The sequence below is a fragment of the Sus scrofa genome, chromosome X (genome assembly GCF_054392235.1).
Source record: "Sus scrofa isolate SSC_HxYL_T2T_F1_AM1 chromosome X, Sscrofa_HxYL_maternal_Yorkshire_Landrace_v2.0, whole genome shotgun sequence".
In the NCBI taxonomy this organism is placed as follows: Eukaryota; Metazoa; Chordata; class Mammalia; order Artiodactyla; family Suidae; genus Sus; species Sus scrofa.
In genome coordinates, this window is record NC_139401.1 from 43,134,511 (window position 1) to 43,149,151 (window position 14,641).

General features: G+C 41.6%; 1 protein-coding gene across 5 annotated transcripts in view; it reads right to left on the reverse strand.

Annotated features, from left to right (window-relative positions):
- The window catches only part of EFHC2 (EF-hand domain containing 2), a 183,537-nt gene that overhangs the window by 104,834 nt on the left and 64,062 nt on the right, over nucleotides 1–14,641 (reverse strand). For 4 of the 5 annotated variants that reach the window (XR_014835287.1, XR_014835288.1, XM_021080072.2 and 1 more), the window contains 2 exons: nucleotides 13,672–13,822; nucleotides 2,222–2,445 (listed from right to left, as the gene is read on the reverse strand). Coding sequence is in view for 3 of the 5 variants with exons in the window: in XM_021080072.2 (XP_020935731.1) it covers nucleotides 2,222–2,445; nucleotides 13,672–13,822 (375 nt within the window). In the remaining 2 variants the exon portion in view is untranslated. The remainder of the gene's footprint in view (nucleotides 1–2,221; nucleotides 2,446–13,671; nucleotides 13,823–14,641) is intronic. The other variant, XM_085007794.1, reaches the window with a different exon arrangement.

Consider the following 14,641-nt stretch of genomic DNA (forward strand, 5'->3'; position numbering starts at 1 on the left):
CCACTGGGCACGGGCTCCAACCCCCAAGCCAGGACCCACTAGCCTGGGGTCTTCTTGGTGCAATTCTTCTCTAGCTGCACACTCTCAGCTCCATCTTGGAGCAAAACTGCCCCCATTCTATCTAATGTGGCATAACAGGATCACTACATAAAGAAGGGCTGACTAGCAAGAGAGATGTGGTCCCACATTGGGTTATGTAACCTTACTTGTAAATTCTCAAAATTTTCTATCTGTCCAGGGCAGTCTAGGTGCAGACTTAATCCCAAGACAGTGGGGGAGACACGATAACCTTCCAGAGGCTCTTCTGTCTTATTCGTCACATTTAAATGAAATCACAAGATCTCTACTTTCATCTATTGAAAAATGTTTCCTTGGCACGATAAGGCCTCTAAGAAATGCATTATTGATTATACACCGTCGAGGCTCTTTTCAGTTCAAGTTAAATTGTTTAATTTTAACTTTACATTTCAAGGCAGCAAACACTGGAGAAGTAAATGCATTAAAGTCAATATGAAAGCCTCTTATTAAGCTCCTAATTTTCCACAGATTTCTGTATTTATTGAAGAGCTTTCTCCCTGAGGGAATAAGCACTAAAATTATTCTCCCAATCTGAAAGGAAATTGTTTAAAACATTTCTTGCCTGCTCTTGGTATTTAGTCTTGATTCCTGGAACAAAAGATTTTTTTTTTCTTTATAAACCTATGAAACCACACAGTGTTTTATGTATTTCATATAATGCATCATCATTCACAATCACTATCGTGTAATACCACTGTTAGGGAATGAGTGTAGCCAGATGCAAAGTGGTAATGGTATAGATCCATTTATTTTAGGTTCTCTCTGCTAGTTCTAAAGACTTCTGTATTTATCTAGAGTCTTTCTTCTAGGGCGTTTGGAAAAAAATGAACATGAATCCCAACCATAAATCTTGCACGCCAACACACACAAGTATAATGCCACAAGGATTTTGCCTTCAATATTCCAGGATCAACAATATATATTTCTCAGGAGGGTTGTACGCCTACAACATTAAAGGATAATTCTGCTGGGGCTAGGAGGCAGGAACAGATGAATGATCCTGCGTGCAGCTTTTAACAAGAGATCAAAGCAGAATCAAAGAAGAATTTTATTCTAAATTTTATCTTTCTGCAAAGAAGTTAATTACAAGTTTTAGAAACAATAAAAATGAGACTAAGCTAACCTATAGGGATAGAAATGGGAACAGTGCTTATCCCTGGGTAAGGAGAAGGAGAGATTGGAAAAAGGCACGCAGGAACTTTCTAGGGGAATGGAAATGTTCTATATCATGATTTTGAGTGTGGCTTACATGGGTGTACGCACTGGTTAAGACCTATTAAACTGTATTATTATTTTCCGTGTATTTTATTGTGTATAATCATACTTCAATGAAAAGAGAAAAGAGAAACAAATGCCAATAATGAAAATCCGGATAAGAAGCAAGAGATGGGTGTTCAAGTCTCAGCAAGAAGACTGGTGAGGTATGTGACCTTGCACATGACACCTACCCTTCTGAGTATTCAGATTCTCCTGTTAAACATAAAATTTGGGCCAAGGGATCATTAAAAAAAAAAAAAAAAAACAACTTTGGAAATACTACAATAATACCACTAACACTGATTCTTCCCTCCCTACACTAACTAGGGTCAGACCTTGAAATCAAGCATCCTGTCATCATGGGGGTACATTGGAATCATGGCCCTCCTCACTCCTGAATATCTCTGTGTCTGATACCACTATAAAGGGGGGGGGGGGGCATCCCGAGGAAGAAGGGAAAAGGTATACCCAAAGCTTGGTTCAGTAAATCAGTAGCACAGAAGCAAACAATCATCCCAGGGTCAGGCAACTGAAATGGGGTAAGAAAAGCCAGGTACGTGTGGGCCCAACTCTTCCACTGTCAGTGACCACAAAACCCCTCGTGGGCTCTTAGAAACACTGTCCCATGCGGGCAGTTCACTGCAGACTCTTACTGCCTGCCAGGGAGGCTGTCCGTGGAGGGAAGTGGGGGCGGAGGCAGAGAGTGACTCTTTCCTACACTGACGCCAACACCCAGCCTCCCTCCAGCCCAAAGGAAAACAGGACAACTCCAATGACCATGGCCCCCAAAGCTCGTTCACATCTGCCTCACAAGTACCAATACCTTTTACTGGCTCCAAAGGGATTCTCATCCTGAAGACAAAAGGCCATGGACAAATCAACTCACCTCTCTCCGGGTCTTCATGTAAGGATCTTCTGGACACTGTCCTGGGGGGTTTAATTTGACTCCTATTTTCTTCAAAAAGTTTTTTGTGAAAGTATCACAGTCATAAATCTTGAAGGTTCGACCATATAAGACAATGTCTACGTTGATATTGAAATGATACACGGTATAAAACTGATCCTCATCAGGAGGTGGGAGAGAAATCCGATGACGGCGGATAAAAATTCCTATGGTGGGACATGAAATACAGTTGTTTCAGCATGTGGCAAACCAGAAAGAGATCACAGCACATCTTTATAACAACCCTGAATGCACCACAGTAAAGCGGGCAAAGGGCTGGTTCTTGGAGGCAGTAGCATCCGTACGTTCAAACTCCGAGGGTGCCAGAGGAAGCTGAGACTTCTGAAGCCGCTTGCATGTTGTTCGCCTTGCATGTTGTTCGAGCTGCCTCAGTGGTGCTAGGAAAGGACTTGTTTTTATGGCCACACCTGTGGCACATGTGAGTTCCTGGGCCAGAGACTGAATTTGAGCTGCAGCTGCAACCTACGCCACAGCTACAATGCTGGATTCTTAACCCACTGTGCCACAGCAGGAATTCCAGGAAGGACTTGAATAAACCATAAAGACTAGGGCAGGAGGGAAGGAGGAGGGGTAAAACAGAGTGGCCTACTGAGCCAGACACTGTCATCATGTCTTTTCCCAAAATAGGCATGCTCACTTTCACCTACTAGCACTCAATGAGAGCAGACCAAACAAGCAACTAAGACATTTCTAACTTCTACAAGTATGAATGACTTTATGCTTCTTTGAAGCTTCTTAGAATCTTCTTTCCTCTACCGACCTCTTCCTCCTTTAGAGCCAACAATCCCCACAAAGTGAGGGTTATCAGAGGCTTCACAGTTTTAGACGGTGCTCTGAGCTAAAGGTTCTGGATCCTGTCCCATCTTCAACTTCCAACCCTATGATGCCCATTCACTTCTTCTCTTGAGAATATGGACCTCGGGTCCCCAAGTATCCCCAAGTGGTAATTAGCCACTGGAGGTAAAAAGGTTCCCTAACTGGATGAATGTACCAACTACACCATACCATACCCAACTCAGCCAAACACTGCTGAAACCTGTTGTCAAGAATTGTTAAGGGTTTGAGATTTTATTCTACTTGCAATTTATTCTGCCAGTTTGCCCACTATAGTTTCAGGGATGCTGGTAGAAGACATGAGATGCTTTGTTTAGAGACAAGCAACAGTTTATTACTCACAGTAATAACAGCAACCAGAACATCAGCATTTTGTACCAATTCCCACAGGATGACCCAACAAGGGCCAGGTAACTTCTGTACATGGGGTGGGTTACCTTATAAGACAGGAACCCTGGGCTGAGGGAACCCAAATCTTTTAAAATGGGCAACAGCATGCCTGGCTTTTCTGTCAGAGGGAAAGATGATCTTTATAAGACTGGACAGTAAACATATCTGCCCTTTGTTCTGGAGAGAGATACCACCTCTATCTTTCAAGGCTGTGAGCAAACCTGTACGTTGCTCCAGAAAGGAAAAACTCTCTTTTGTCTTCCAAAGCTAGGTGCTATATATAAACATCCTTGAAAAGACAGTCCGGAACAAAGAGCAGTCAGTACCTCTGCTTCCAAGATCCACAGAAATGCAAGATACCCGTAGAGATCTGAACCTCAACATCTGTAGAGTGACTTAAGCCTGAGAATCTACTCCAGGAACAAAGACACAAGGAGAAATGGCAAGCAGAGCAAACTGAGGCTCTAATGGTTCAAGAAAAATTGGCTTGTGTAACCTCTGTATAAAGATGTCAAGCAATCTTCTTCATATTTTATATAGCACTGAGAATGGTGCCTTTTCCCAAAGTCTAGAAATGCTTGGAAATTATTCATTCCTTATTCATTAAGGAACATTTAATGAATATCTTTATGTGCCAGGAAGTGTGCTGAGCTCTGTTCCATTATTCTACTAATCATCTTTTCACTATGTTGAGAGGAAATTAACTAAAATCATTTTCATCTTCTTTTCTTTGCAGCAATTTTTAATTACTTGGTACATTAAATTAAAATAATAAAACTATAAAATTAGAACAGGCCTAGAATATTTTTAAATGTACTACATAAAAGATGATACAATTTTACTGCAAAAAATTATACTTCAATTAGCCCTTAATTCATGCCACCGAAAACAGTATGCAAATTATTTAATCATTCAAGATTAGACATTTAGAACAAATTGCATACTTAAACACCCATAAAAGCATGGGCATTTCAGGTATTTTCAGGAACCATTATACAGCTCTTTAAAAATACTTATATTGTGACAGTTTTTAAAATATATAAGATGTATTCACCAGCCAGAGCTTCTTTAGGAATTCCATCTATCTCGCATTTGTACTTCATTATAAAAATTCAAATAAGTAAATAAGTGCTGATTTCTGATTTGAAGTCTGTTCTATGACTTCAAATAGGAATCCTATATTTTTCGAAGTGGGAAGAACTGGCCCACCCACTGAGCTTTTAAGTAATAATCATCACAGTCATCATCATAGCCCTGGGATGTGCTTTCATACGTGTTTCTCCTTTAATCTCCAATAATCCCATGAGGCAGATAATGCATGAAATACAAATATTCACTTTACGGATGAGAAAATCAAAGCTCAGAGTAGTTAAGGGACGCGCCCAAGGTCACATCCTCATAAATGACAGAAAGAGGTCTTGAATCTGGGTTTTTAAGCTCTAAGTAAATACCATTGCTTTCCACAGTTTGCACTGGACTGTATGTCACTGTGCTACAGCCACAGATTACTTAAGCGGAGGAGTGGAGGGAGTGTCTCAGGTGAAACAGGACAGAAATGGGGAGAAGAGTTGCCAGCCGCCATGAAAGAGAGATGCTGGAGCTCTTCTTCCAAAAGAAGTGCCTCTCACTTCCCTAAGAGTAAATTTCTGGAGAGGGCCCACTTGCCAGTGGCAGCAATCCCCACCCCAGGGCCAACACCACTGAGTCCCCTGCCCCTCCCTCCGCTTCCCTGAGGCATCCATGTATCTGTGACCTTCGCACTCTTCCTTATCCTTGGCCCCTTCTCTCGCTAGATGGTTCTCAGAAGACGCCAGGGAAGTTCTCTGTGGTAACAAGAGAGAGTCCCGACCATTCATGGGTTGAAAAAAGAAGGCAGGTCTAACACTAAATGAGAAAATTTTAGAAAACAAGAAATCCAAAGTCACAATGCCATGTTAATCAGAAAACTAACGTGGGCTGTTTCAAGTGTACAGTTACACATGAGAGCCTTCAAAGATATATCTGTGGGATCTCTCAACTGTGTCCTTTGGGGATTGAAATTTCTAGTTATTGGCATTTGTATGGTTATAGTCTTCCATGATAAATGGCAGAAACTCCACCAGCAGCAGTTTGTCCCGGAATATCAAAGAAACATGCAGGATGCCATGTCTTTGGCACAGGCTGATGAGCACCTGAGATCAGCAAGGTATATAAATAAAAACATTACAAAATGGAAAGACAACAAACAAAAGCATGATATTTGCCCTTTAAATTTTCAGATGTTTAACGTCTTAATTAGCCCATAAAGACAATTCGGGCCCATGTCCAGGCATCAGGTGTCTGCCTTTAAACTCTTCCTATCTTCATATTTTACATCTCTCTTACTTTTAAAGATCCTGCTATATGACTATACTCTGCAAGTTTTAACTTTCTAACATTTCCCCGTGGTTTAGATCAAAACGATGATATATCCACTTACATTTAATGCGTTTTCATTTCATTCAGTTGGGAATTGCTTTAGATCTTTGTTCATACACTAAATTTAGATTTTAGGAATTCAACCTTCAAGAATTAAGACTCCAACCTCTTACCTCTATCTTAACGTTAAGTATGTTTAGTTTTATTTTAGTAACACTGCAGACCTACGGTACATCCAAGTCTAGATGCGGGCATTTCTTAGGTGAATAAATATACAGGTGGAATTGCCACTTGTCGTCAGATCTACTAAAGTCTGTATCCTAAAACTACTAAGAGCATTCACTGTGATCAGACCTGATAGAGTATATTTTCCTCTTGTGTTCACTATAACTTCTTCACTAAAATTACTATTCCATTTTCATTCTTATAGAATGTCATCTCTGTGGAGTTTTGGCTTCATAAGAATAATTTTTTTTGATATAGCTTAGCCTGACACTGGCCTTGCAGCAAAAGCATAGAACTTTTTGAATTCTCTATCTCTGACCATAATAAGAAACAATAATCCTCTGCCCCTCCTCCCAGCCACTGAAGGAGCCCCAAATGATAGCATTTGGGGAGGCCTGTCCTCTCGCATTACCACCTTCTTGCAGTTTTCCTTACATACCTCCATGATCCACTCCCAAATACCTCCCGACTCCTCGCCTCACTGCTCTCCTACCTCTTTATCTCATGCTGTTCCTTCCAGCTAATGTGCCTTCCTTTTCCATCTTTAGCTAGAGAAACTTTTGCGGTACCAGTCAAATGCCTTCTTCTCTAATAGACATTGGTGTTTTCTCCTCTGATCCCTCCGAGTACCATTTATGATGCCTATACTGTGTTGTGGACATTGTCTAGCACTTTTCCTTTCCTTTTTTCCTCCCTCCCTCCCTTTCTTCAACAAATTTATGGAGCAGCCACCATGCACCAAGCGCTTATCTTCACAGACCAGAGACTCATCTCCACCCCTAAATTCTGCTCTGTTCCATTCAGTGACAATGCCCACCCCAAGGTCCACCCTCTGGGACTATCAGATTTAGCAAAATGAAGGATGTGATGTCTGGTTAAATTTGAATTCCAGATAAACAATGAACAATTTCTAGTATAAGTATGTCCCATGCAACATTTGGGACATAGTTATAGTAACAACTTCAAATTTAACCAGATGTCCTGTGTGTTTTATCTGGCAACCATACTACCACCACCACCCTACCATTCCAGTTTATGGGCTGCATGCTTATAGGAAATGCCCAATAACAATAAATGACTTCTATTCTGTGATTAATTTGCTTGATTTAGGTACAGTATCTTAAAATATAAATAAAAACATATATAAAATATATAAATATATATACATTAAAATATACCTCTATGCTTATATAAGTATATACAAATATATATATGTATACATGATATGTAAATTATATACATAAATGTGTACATTTTATATATATATAAAATACTACCCCACTGAGGGGCCAAAAGAGGTCACTAGTGGAGATCAGTATGCTCCCTTTCTTTTTTGTTTTGTTTTGTTTTGTTTTTTGGCAATGCCTGATGCATGTGGACGTTCCCAGGCTAGGGATCAAACCCACACCGCAGCAGTGACCACAGCCGCTGCAATGATGACGCCAGATCCTTAACCTGCTGCACCACAAGGGCACTCCAAGATCAGTACTCTCAACCAAGGATGCACTGAGAATCAAGTAGAAGCCACTTTTTGACCCCAAGCCTACAGAATCAGAAATTTGGGGGGTGGACCAGGAGGTTCTGACGATCACTCTCCACTAAAAACAACTAGTATAGACCTTATCAGAAAACCATGGCATATTTCTAATGGTTATCCTTTCTTTACCACAGATTAGTTTGGACTTGGCAGTATTTGACAAACAATTGCTCTGTTAGACAGTTGCAGCTAAAACTACTGGGATTAACCTCTGACATTCTTGGCTTGGTATAATGTTGTTTTAACTATATTCCAGAGCAGCAACAAACTCTATAAATATAACACATCAAACCCAAAAGAGAATGATGTCCTGGCAAGAAATGAAAGCAAGCCTTGAAGCGCAACAGTGACTTGACTTTTAACACACATATATCTCTCTGCCAACGGGGATTTGTGAATATGTTGTACTGATTAGAAGCTGCACAAAACCAAATGCCTGTTTTGGCACTATGCTAAGGGATGCCCCTTTTGTTTCTGGCTTATTCCAAACCACCCCCCTCCCTAAAAAAAATCACGTGATAGGCAAAGCAACTAAAAGGAAGGCTATAATTCATCCGGGTGCACTAATTTCTGAATGGTCAGCGAGACAAAAAAACCCAGGTGCACCTGATCTCCCAATTCATTTGGAAAATATAGAAACCTTACGGCAGTAACACGAGCACCATCAGAGCACAGCGCCTAAATGTGACCCCCTAGCCTCTTCCAAGGGCCCACAGGCGTGTGGAAGGCAGTCCTAGGACACAACTGAAAGAAACACTACCTACCCCATCGCACCAAAGTCTGAGCCACTGGCTCAGTACGCTCATTTCCTTTTTCCCAATCATTTAATTTAGGAAAGCTTGAAGGACTCATTTAAATGAATTTCCAATGTATCCTCTGTTCTAACGGACCCTCCTTAACAAGAATAGCCATATTAAATATTTTAAGAGAGACTGGTTTCTCGCTAAACAAAGCTTGATGACAGAGTGGTTATTTGTGTTTGCTCTCCACAAAGCCCACCAGGTATCTCCACTCTGCTAACAAATTCAGTCTCGTTACATTCTGTGATTACTGTGTATTTTGTACATACCCCCTGATTAGAGTGAGCCAATCAGAAATTCTGAAAATTTCAAGAGAGATTTTAAAATGGTCTTTTCCTGGGGTTTTTCTTCCAAGTCTTTCTCAGTAACATTCCCACCTACTTACATAAAAATTATTTTCAAATAAATCATTATAACTATCTTCGATTGGCCTTTGGAATCTGCCCATGTGAGATTTTAAATTAAGAGACAGAAGGAATCAAAAGTCTTAATAAAAGCCTTTCCAAGATCCTCATAGAGGCTGAATTTCATTTTTCTTCTTGGAGTTTAATAAAACTAAGATTTACTGGACAGGGGCCAGTGAGCTACAGGAATATGAACTTTTGCTTGCAAAGTAGTAACAATAAAAACACAATATAAGTCACTAATGCAGGTTCAGGATGTCCTATGACCTCTAGTCTATCACCTGTGTAAATCTGATGTCATGTGGGAAAGTCAATCAAAAAATAAGCAGGAGTTCCCATCGTGGCTTACCAGAAACGAATCTGACTGGCATCCATGAGGATGTAGGTTCGATCCCTGGCCTCACTCAGTGGGTTAAGGATCCAGCATTGCCATGAGCTGTGGTATAGGTCACAGACGCAGCTCAGATCTGGCATTGCTGTGGCTGTGGTGTAGGCCAGCGGCTACAGCTCCAATTTGCCCCCTAACCTGTGAATCTCCATATGCCGTGGGTACAGTCCTAAAAAAAAAAAAGGCAAAAAATAAGCAAAGCTTGGGAGTTCCCATTGTGGCACAGTGGGTTAAGGATCCAGTGTTGCTGCAGCTGTGGTATAGGTTGCCTCTGTGGCTTGGATTCAATCCCGAGCCAGGAAACTTTCATACGCCATGGATGGGGCGGGGTGGGGGGGGAGCAAAGTTTTGTTAGGGAACATTGGAGTAAAATATTTAAGTGAAAATTTATAAGAAAAAATTTTTTTGCTAAAGCAATAATGTCACTTACCTAGACAAATGCACTTAAGTGAAACAGATCCTCATAGAAATTAAAAGTTATCAATTTTCTGTTTTGAAAGAATTAAACATTTTCTAATCCATTCCTGTCGATATTTAAAAACTGCATTATATATATTCAAAATGACCCTAAAGAGTAAAATGAAATGTCACACTTCCAACCTTAAAAGTTTGTGAAAACCTTTTCTTAAATATCAAAGCATTTCCATACTTCCTAAAAGATTTATCCTTAAGCCATAAGCTCTCCAAATACAAGCCAGGATGTAGATATTATATCAGAACAAAGAATAATGAGGACAAATCATACTGTCTCCCCATACCAGTCCTCGCCTTCTCCCTCCACTAGTAAAACCAAACACAACCCTAAATCGAATCTTCTTCCTTTCTTTCCACCACCTCAACAGTGACTCTTTCCCAGCATGGTAGAATAGCCTGATGCTGTTCATGATCTGGGCACTCTTGATTCGCAATCCACATCTCTAGTCTCGACTTGTTTCCTGAAAGCACATCCCAAATCTTCACCTGCCTTGGAGGCGTCACCATACAGATGTCCCAACACAACTTCCAAAGCCTCGTGACCCAAACAAACACAGCCCAGCTCCAACCCCAATGCTGCTCCTTACCCCACGCTGGGGCTTGACACATCACTATTCTTTCAACCCCAGCATGAGCTCTGAGGTGATCAGTTAAGATGCAGGGTTGGGGGGGGGGGGGGAATGTATACATGTAAGGATAACTTGATCCCCTTGCTGTACAGTGGGGAAAAAAAAAAAAAAGATGCAGATTGAGCAAGTTACTTCTCTAAGCCTGTTTCTTTTCTGTAAAAGCTGATGGTTACCTATTTCAGAAGGTCAGTGGGGTGATTAAATGAGATAATGATAAAGTAGGTACGTTTTGTTTTCTGGATTTTAGGGCCACACCTGAGGCATACGGAGATTCCCAGGCTAGGGGTCGAATCGCAGCCTTAGCTGCTGGCCTACACCACAGCAACACAGGATCCGAGCCACATCTGCCACAGCTTGTGGCAACACTGCATCCTGAACCCACTGAGCAAGGCCAGGGATGGAACCCACATCCTCATGGATACTAGTCCAGTTCTCAACCTGCTAAGCCACAATAGGAATTCCAAAGTAGACACTTTATTCATTAGATATTCCCCTTCTCACTCTCTCTATTTAATCACTGGGCAAAGCCTAGCAACTACCAAAAAAAAAAAAAAAAAGTCTCTAAAATCTTTCCCCTATTTTCCATCCGTACTATCACTGTCCTGGTTTGTGTACTCAGCATTTCTAGCCTGAATAATTGCAAAATTCTTAGACTAGTCACCTTGCTCCCTTTCCTTGCTTGCCTATAAGCCCCATGATATAGGGATATAAAGAGTCTTATTCCTTTTGTCCATTTTCCCAAAACCCAGCACAGTGCCTAGCACAGAGCAGGTATTCAACAAACACTTTATTACAATGCTGACTGGCTCCAAAGTAATCATCCATACAGAGTGAAGCCATGCTCTAAGAAAAATCTCAATCTCATGAGTGTTTAAGGAAGTCCTTTGCATACTGACTGATCACATTATACTCAGAAGCCTATGATCCTAAAATTTCTGTTTCTCCCCTGGGAACCCACTGTGGTATATCAATATGAGGGCATTGGACACAGATTAGCAGTTTGTAAGCAAAATGTTTATTCAACATAGGCAGAAAAATCATGTGTTAAATAACAGTAATTTTGTAATTAAGAAGAGTGCGTGCAAGTTAAACTATAGAAAGAGAGGGCTGGAAGGACCAAGAGACACTCGGGTTCATTATGCATTAAATATACATAAGGTACCTGGGTTCTAAGTATTCATAATACACTTAATATACAAAAGGCAATAAATATTCATGAGCACTCAATATTCATGAGGCCTTAATTCAGCCACTCATTTAATGGTGACACCCTTTCTGGGCCCATGTGTCCTTTGCCCAAGAAACACAAAGAGGAGTTCCCATTGTGGCTCAGCAGTAATGAACCCGACTAGTATCCATGAGGACATGGGTTGGATCTCTGGCCTTGCTCAGTGGGTTAAGGATCTGGCATTGCTGTGAATTAGGGTGTAGGTCACAGGCACAGCTCAGATCCCATGTTGCTGTGGCTCTGGTGTACGCTGGCAGCTACAGCTCCGATTTGACTCCTAGCCTGGGAACTTCCGTATGCTACAGGTGTGGTTCTAAAAAGACAAAAAAAGAAAGACAGACAGACAAATAAAACCCATCATTATTCAGCAGGCCTACTGGCAAGCTATAGCTGTGGCCAGGCCCACCTGTCCCAACATCGTTCCGACAAAGTGTGTGCCATTAGCCTAATGTCCCTTCTGTCTGTTGTCTTCCTTGAACTTCAACTCTGGTCTCTAAACCACACTGTTATCAGCAAAGGCTGATGCAACAGAAAGAGAGAGAGAGAGAGGACCACTGCTTACCCCAGGATTCAGGCAGGGTGGTCCTTCTACCCACTTGTACCTTGCCCAAAGTGTGTGAACCTCTCTGCCAGAAAATTCTTCCTCTTAGTGACCTGAATTCTGACCCCCTAGGTCCTATCCTTGAGGATACAGAAAACTAGGTCAGCCCTCCTCCACATGACAACCCTTTAGATTCCTTAAGACATCAGGCACACATAAGTCTTCCCTTTACAGACAATATCCTTTTCACTGTTCTGCCTTAAGCATGATCGATTTGCAGTCCTTTCACCATCATGGTTGCTGTCCTATGAAGGCATCCAGAACTCAGAATCATCCCAAGTAAAGGACTCAGAGCACACGCAGAAGAAACCAGTCACCTCCCTTGACCTCTGCCTTGCTTTTACTAATGCAGCCTAGGATCAGCTCTCTGGTGGTCACATCACAGAGCTAACTCTTGTCTGGCCGAAGCAGAGCATGCATAAAGAAGACTGGCATGCGTGGGGCGAGGGAACGATGGTCCTCTCTGGAAGCGCTATGAAAGTCTGTGGTCAACAGCTATGAAGATGAGAAGAGTGCTTGAAGCAAATGATGGGGAATTCAAGAAAGGAGAGAGAACACCAGTCTGGAAGTGGCAGTAGGGACCAGTCTTCTCTCCTCCTCTGAGGGTGTGGTGAAAGAGGTAATGTGGTCATAGCAAAAAGACAAAAGAGTCTGAAGAAAAAAGTCAAAGACACAAGAGTGTTTGCTCATACTAGAGCAACACATGAAAGGATACCAGTGTGCCACAGAAGAGCGAGTGAAACGGCAATGCTGACATGTGGGGACAGAAAGCCGGTAAGTCACCATCAAAAACGACAAGCTAATAGTATGTTTATATTCACCACTGTCATAAAATTAGATACCTATGCAGTAGCATGGGGTCGTTTAAAAAGCGAGAGAGGGAGTTCCCGTTGTGGCGCAGTGGTTAACGAATCTGACCAGGAACCATGAGGTAGCGGGTTCGATCCCTGGCCTTGCTCTGTGGGTTAAGGATCCAGCGTTGCTGTGAGCTGTGGTGTGGGTCGCAGATGCAGCTCGGATCCCGTGCTGCTGTGGCTGTGGTGTAGGCCGGCAGCTACAGCTCCACTTCAACCCCTAGCCTGGGAACCTCCATATGGCGCACGTGCAGCCCTTAAAAATAATAATAATAGAAATTTCCGTCGTGGCTCAGTGGTTAGCGAATCCGACTAGGAACCATGAGGTTTCAGGTTCGATCCCTGCCCTTGCTCAGTGGGTTAAGGATCCGGCGTTGCTGTGAGCTGTGGTGTAGGTCACAGACGTGGCTCAGATCCCTCGTTGCTGTGGCTGTGGTATAGGCTTGTGGCTACAGCTCCGATTCAACCCCTAGCCTGGGAACCTCCATAGGCCACAGGTTCGACCCTAGAAAAGGCAAAAAGACCCCCCAAAAAAAAAAGGCGAGAGAAAAGTAGTATATAAAGGTAGGAGTTAGAAGTGAAAGACCCATAACTCTGCTTTAAATAGATACCTTTAGGCAGTCCGCTATTTTTCAGCGCTGGCTCATTTACTTGAATTGTGTCATCTTCAAGGTAGAAATAGATTTTATAACATCTTATTCTATAGTTTTCTTGACTTTTATCAGGCACTTCATCTTCTAAATAGGCATCAAAAGATAATACCTGTTGGAATCATAATGAGGCAGTAAAAAATGAAAAAAATTCAGCAAACTTAAAGTCAGTAAAGCTACTACCTGTGTATTTTTTGTTAATGTAAAAAAAAAAGTTGAGGAATTTTTGCAAGAAGACATTCTCCACATCAGCTATAAGACTGAATATACAATCTAGGTTACAGTATGTAAAGATTATTTTGTATTTTCATCACCGTCTGGTTAGAATGAGGAAATGATATTCAAGCAATAAATCCATCAGTCAGCTCTGCCATAAATTGAACTAGCATCTGTCTTTGAAATTTCACAGTGAGATTCTATATGTATGTGTTACAAACAATATTCCTTCCCACAAGATGGATATAAGTTTTGTCATTTTTTCGCATTAAAAATAACACAAAGCTACCTTGGTTCTAGGATAAAATTATTCTGACTTCTGGTCCTGCTGATTGCTTGCCTGGAGGCAATTCAGAGGCAGAACAGAAATTTTTCCAATGCACTGGAGATCGCACCCTACACTTCTTCAGGAACCTCAAAAAGCCTAGCTCAATGCTAGACCCAGTCTTATCTTATTGTGTGTGTGGGAGTGAGGGGGGAGATAGATGTGGGTAGAAGAAGTGGATTCTGAAGTTGTTACAATAAAAATCAGAGAAAGTCAAAATATACTGTGCCTCCGAGAAAGTACAAGACAGACCACTTCCCTCTCAGGTTGAAGCAGAAGACTGACTGTCTCTCCAGTTGAAGACCAGTTGAAATAGCTTCCTTAGGTTTAAGTGCCATGTTGTATGAATAATACGTATCTTTAACCATTAAAATCACTCTCAACACAGTG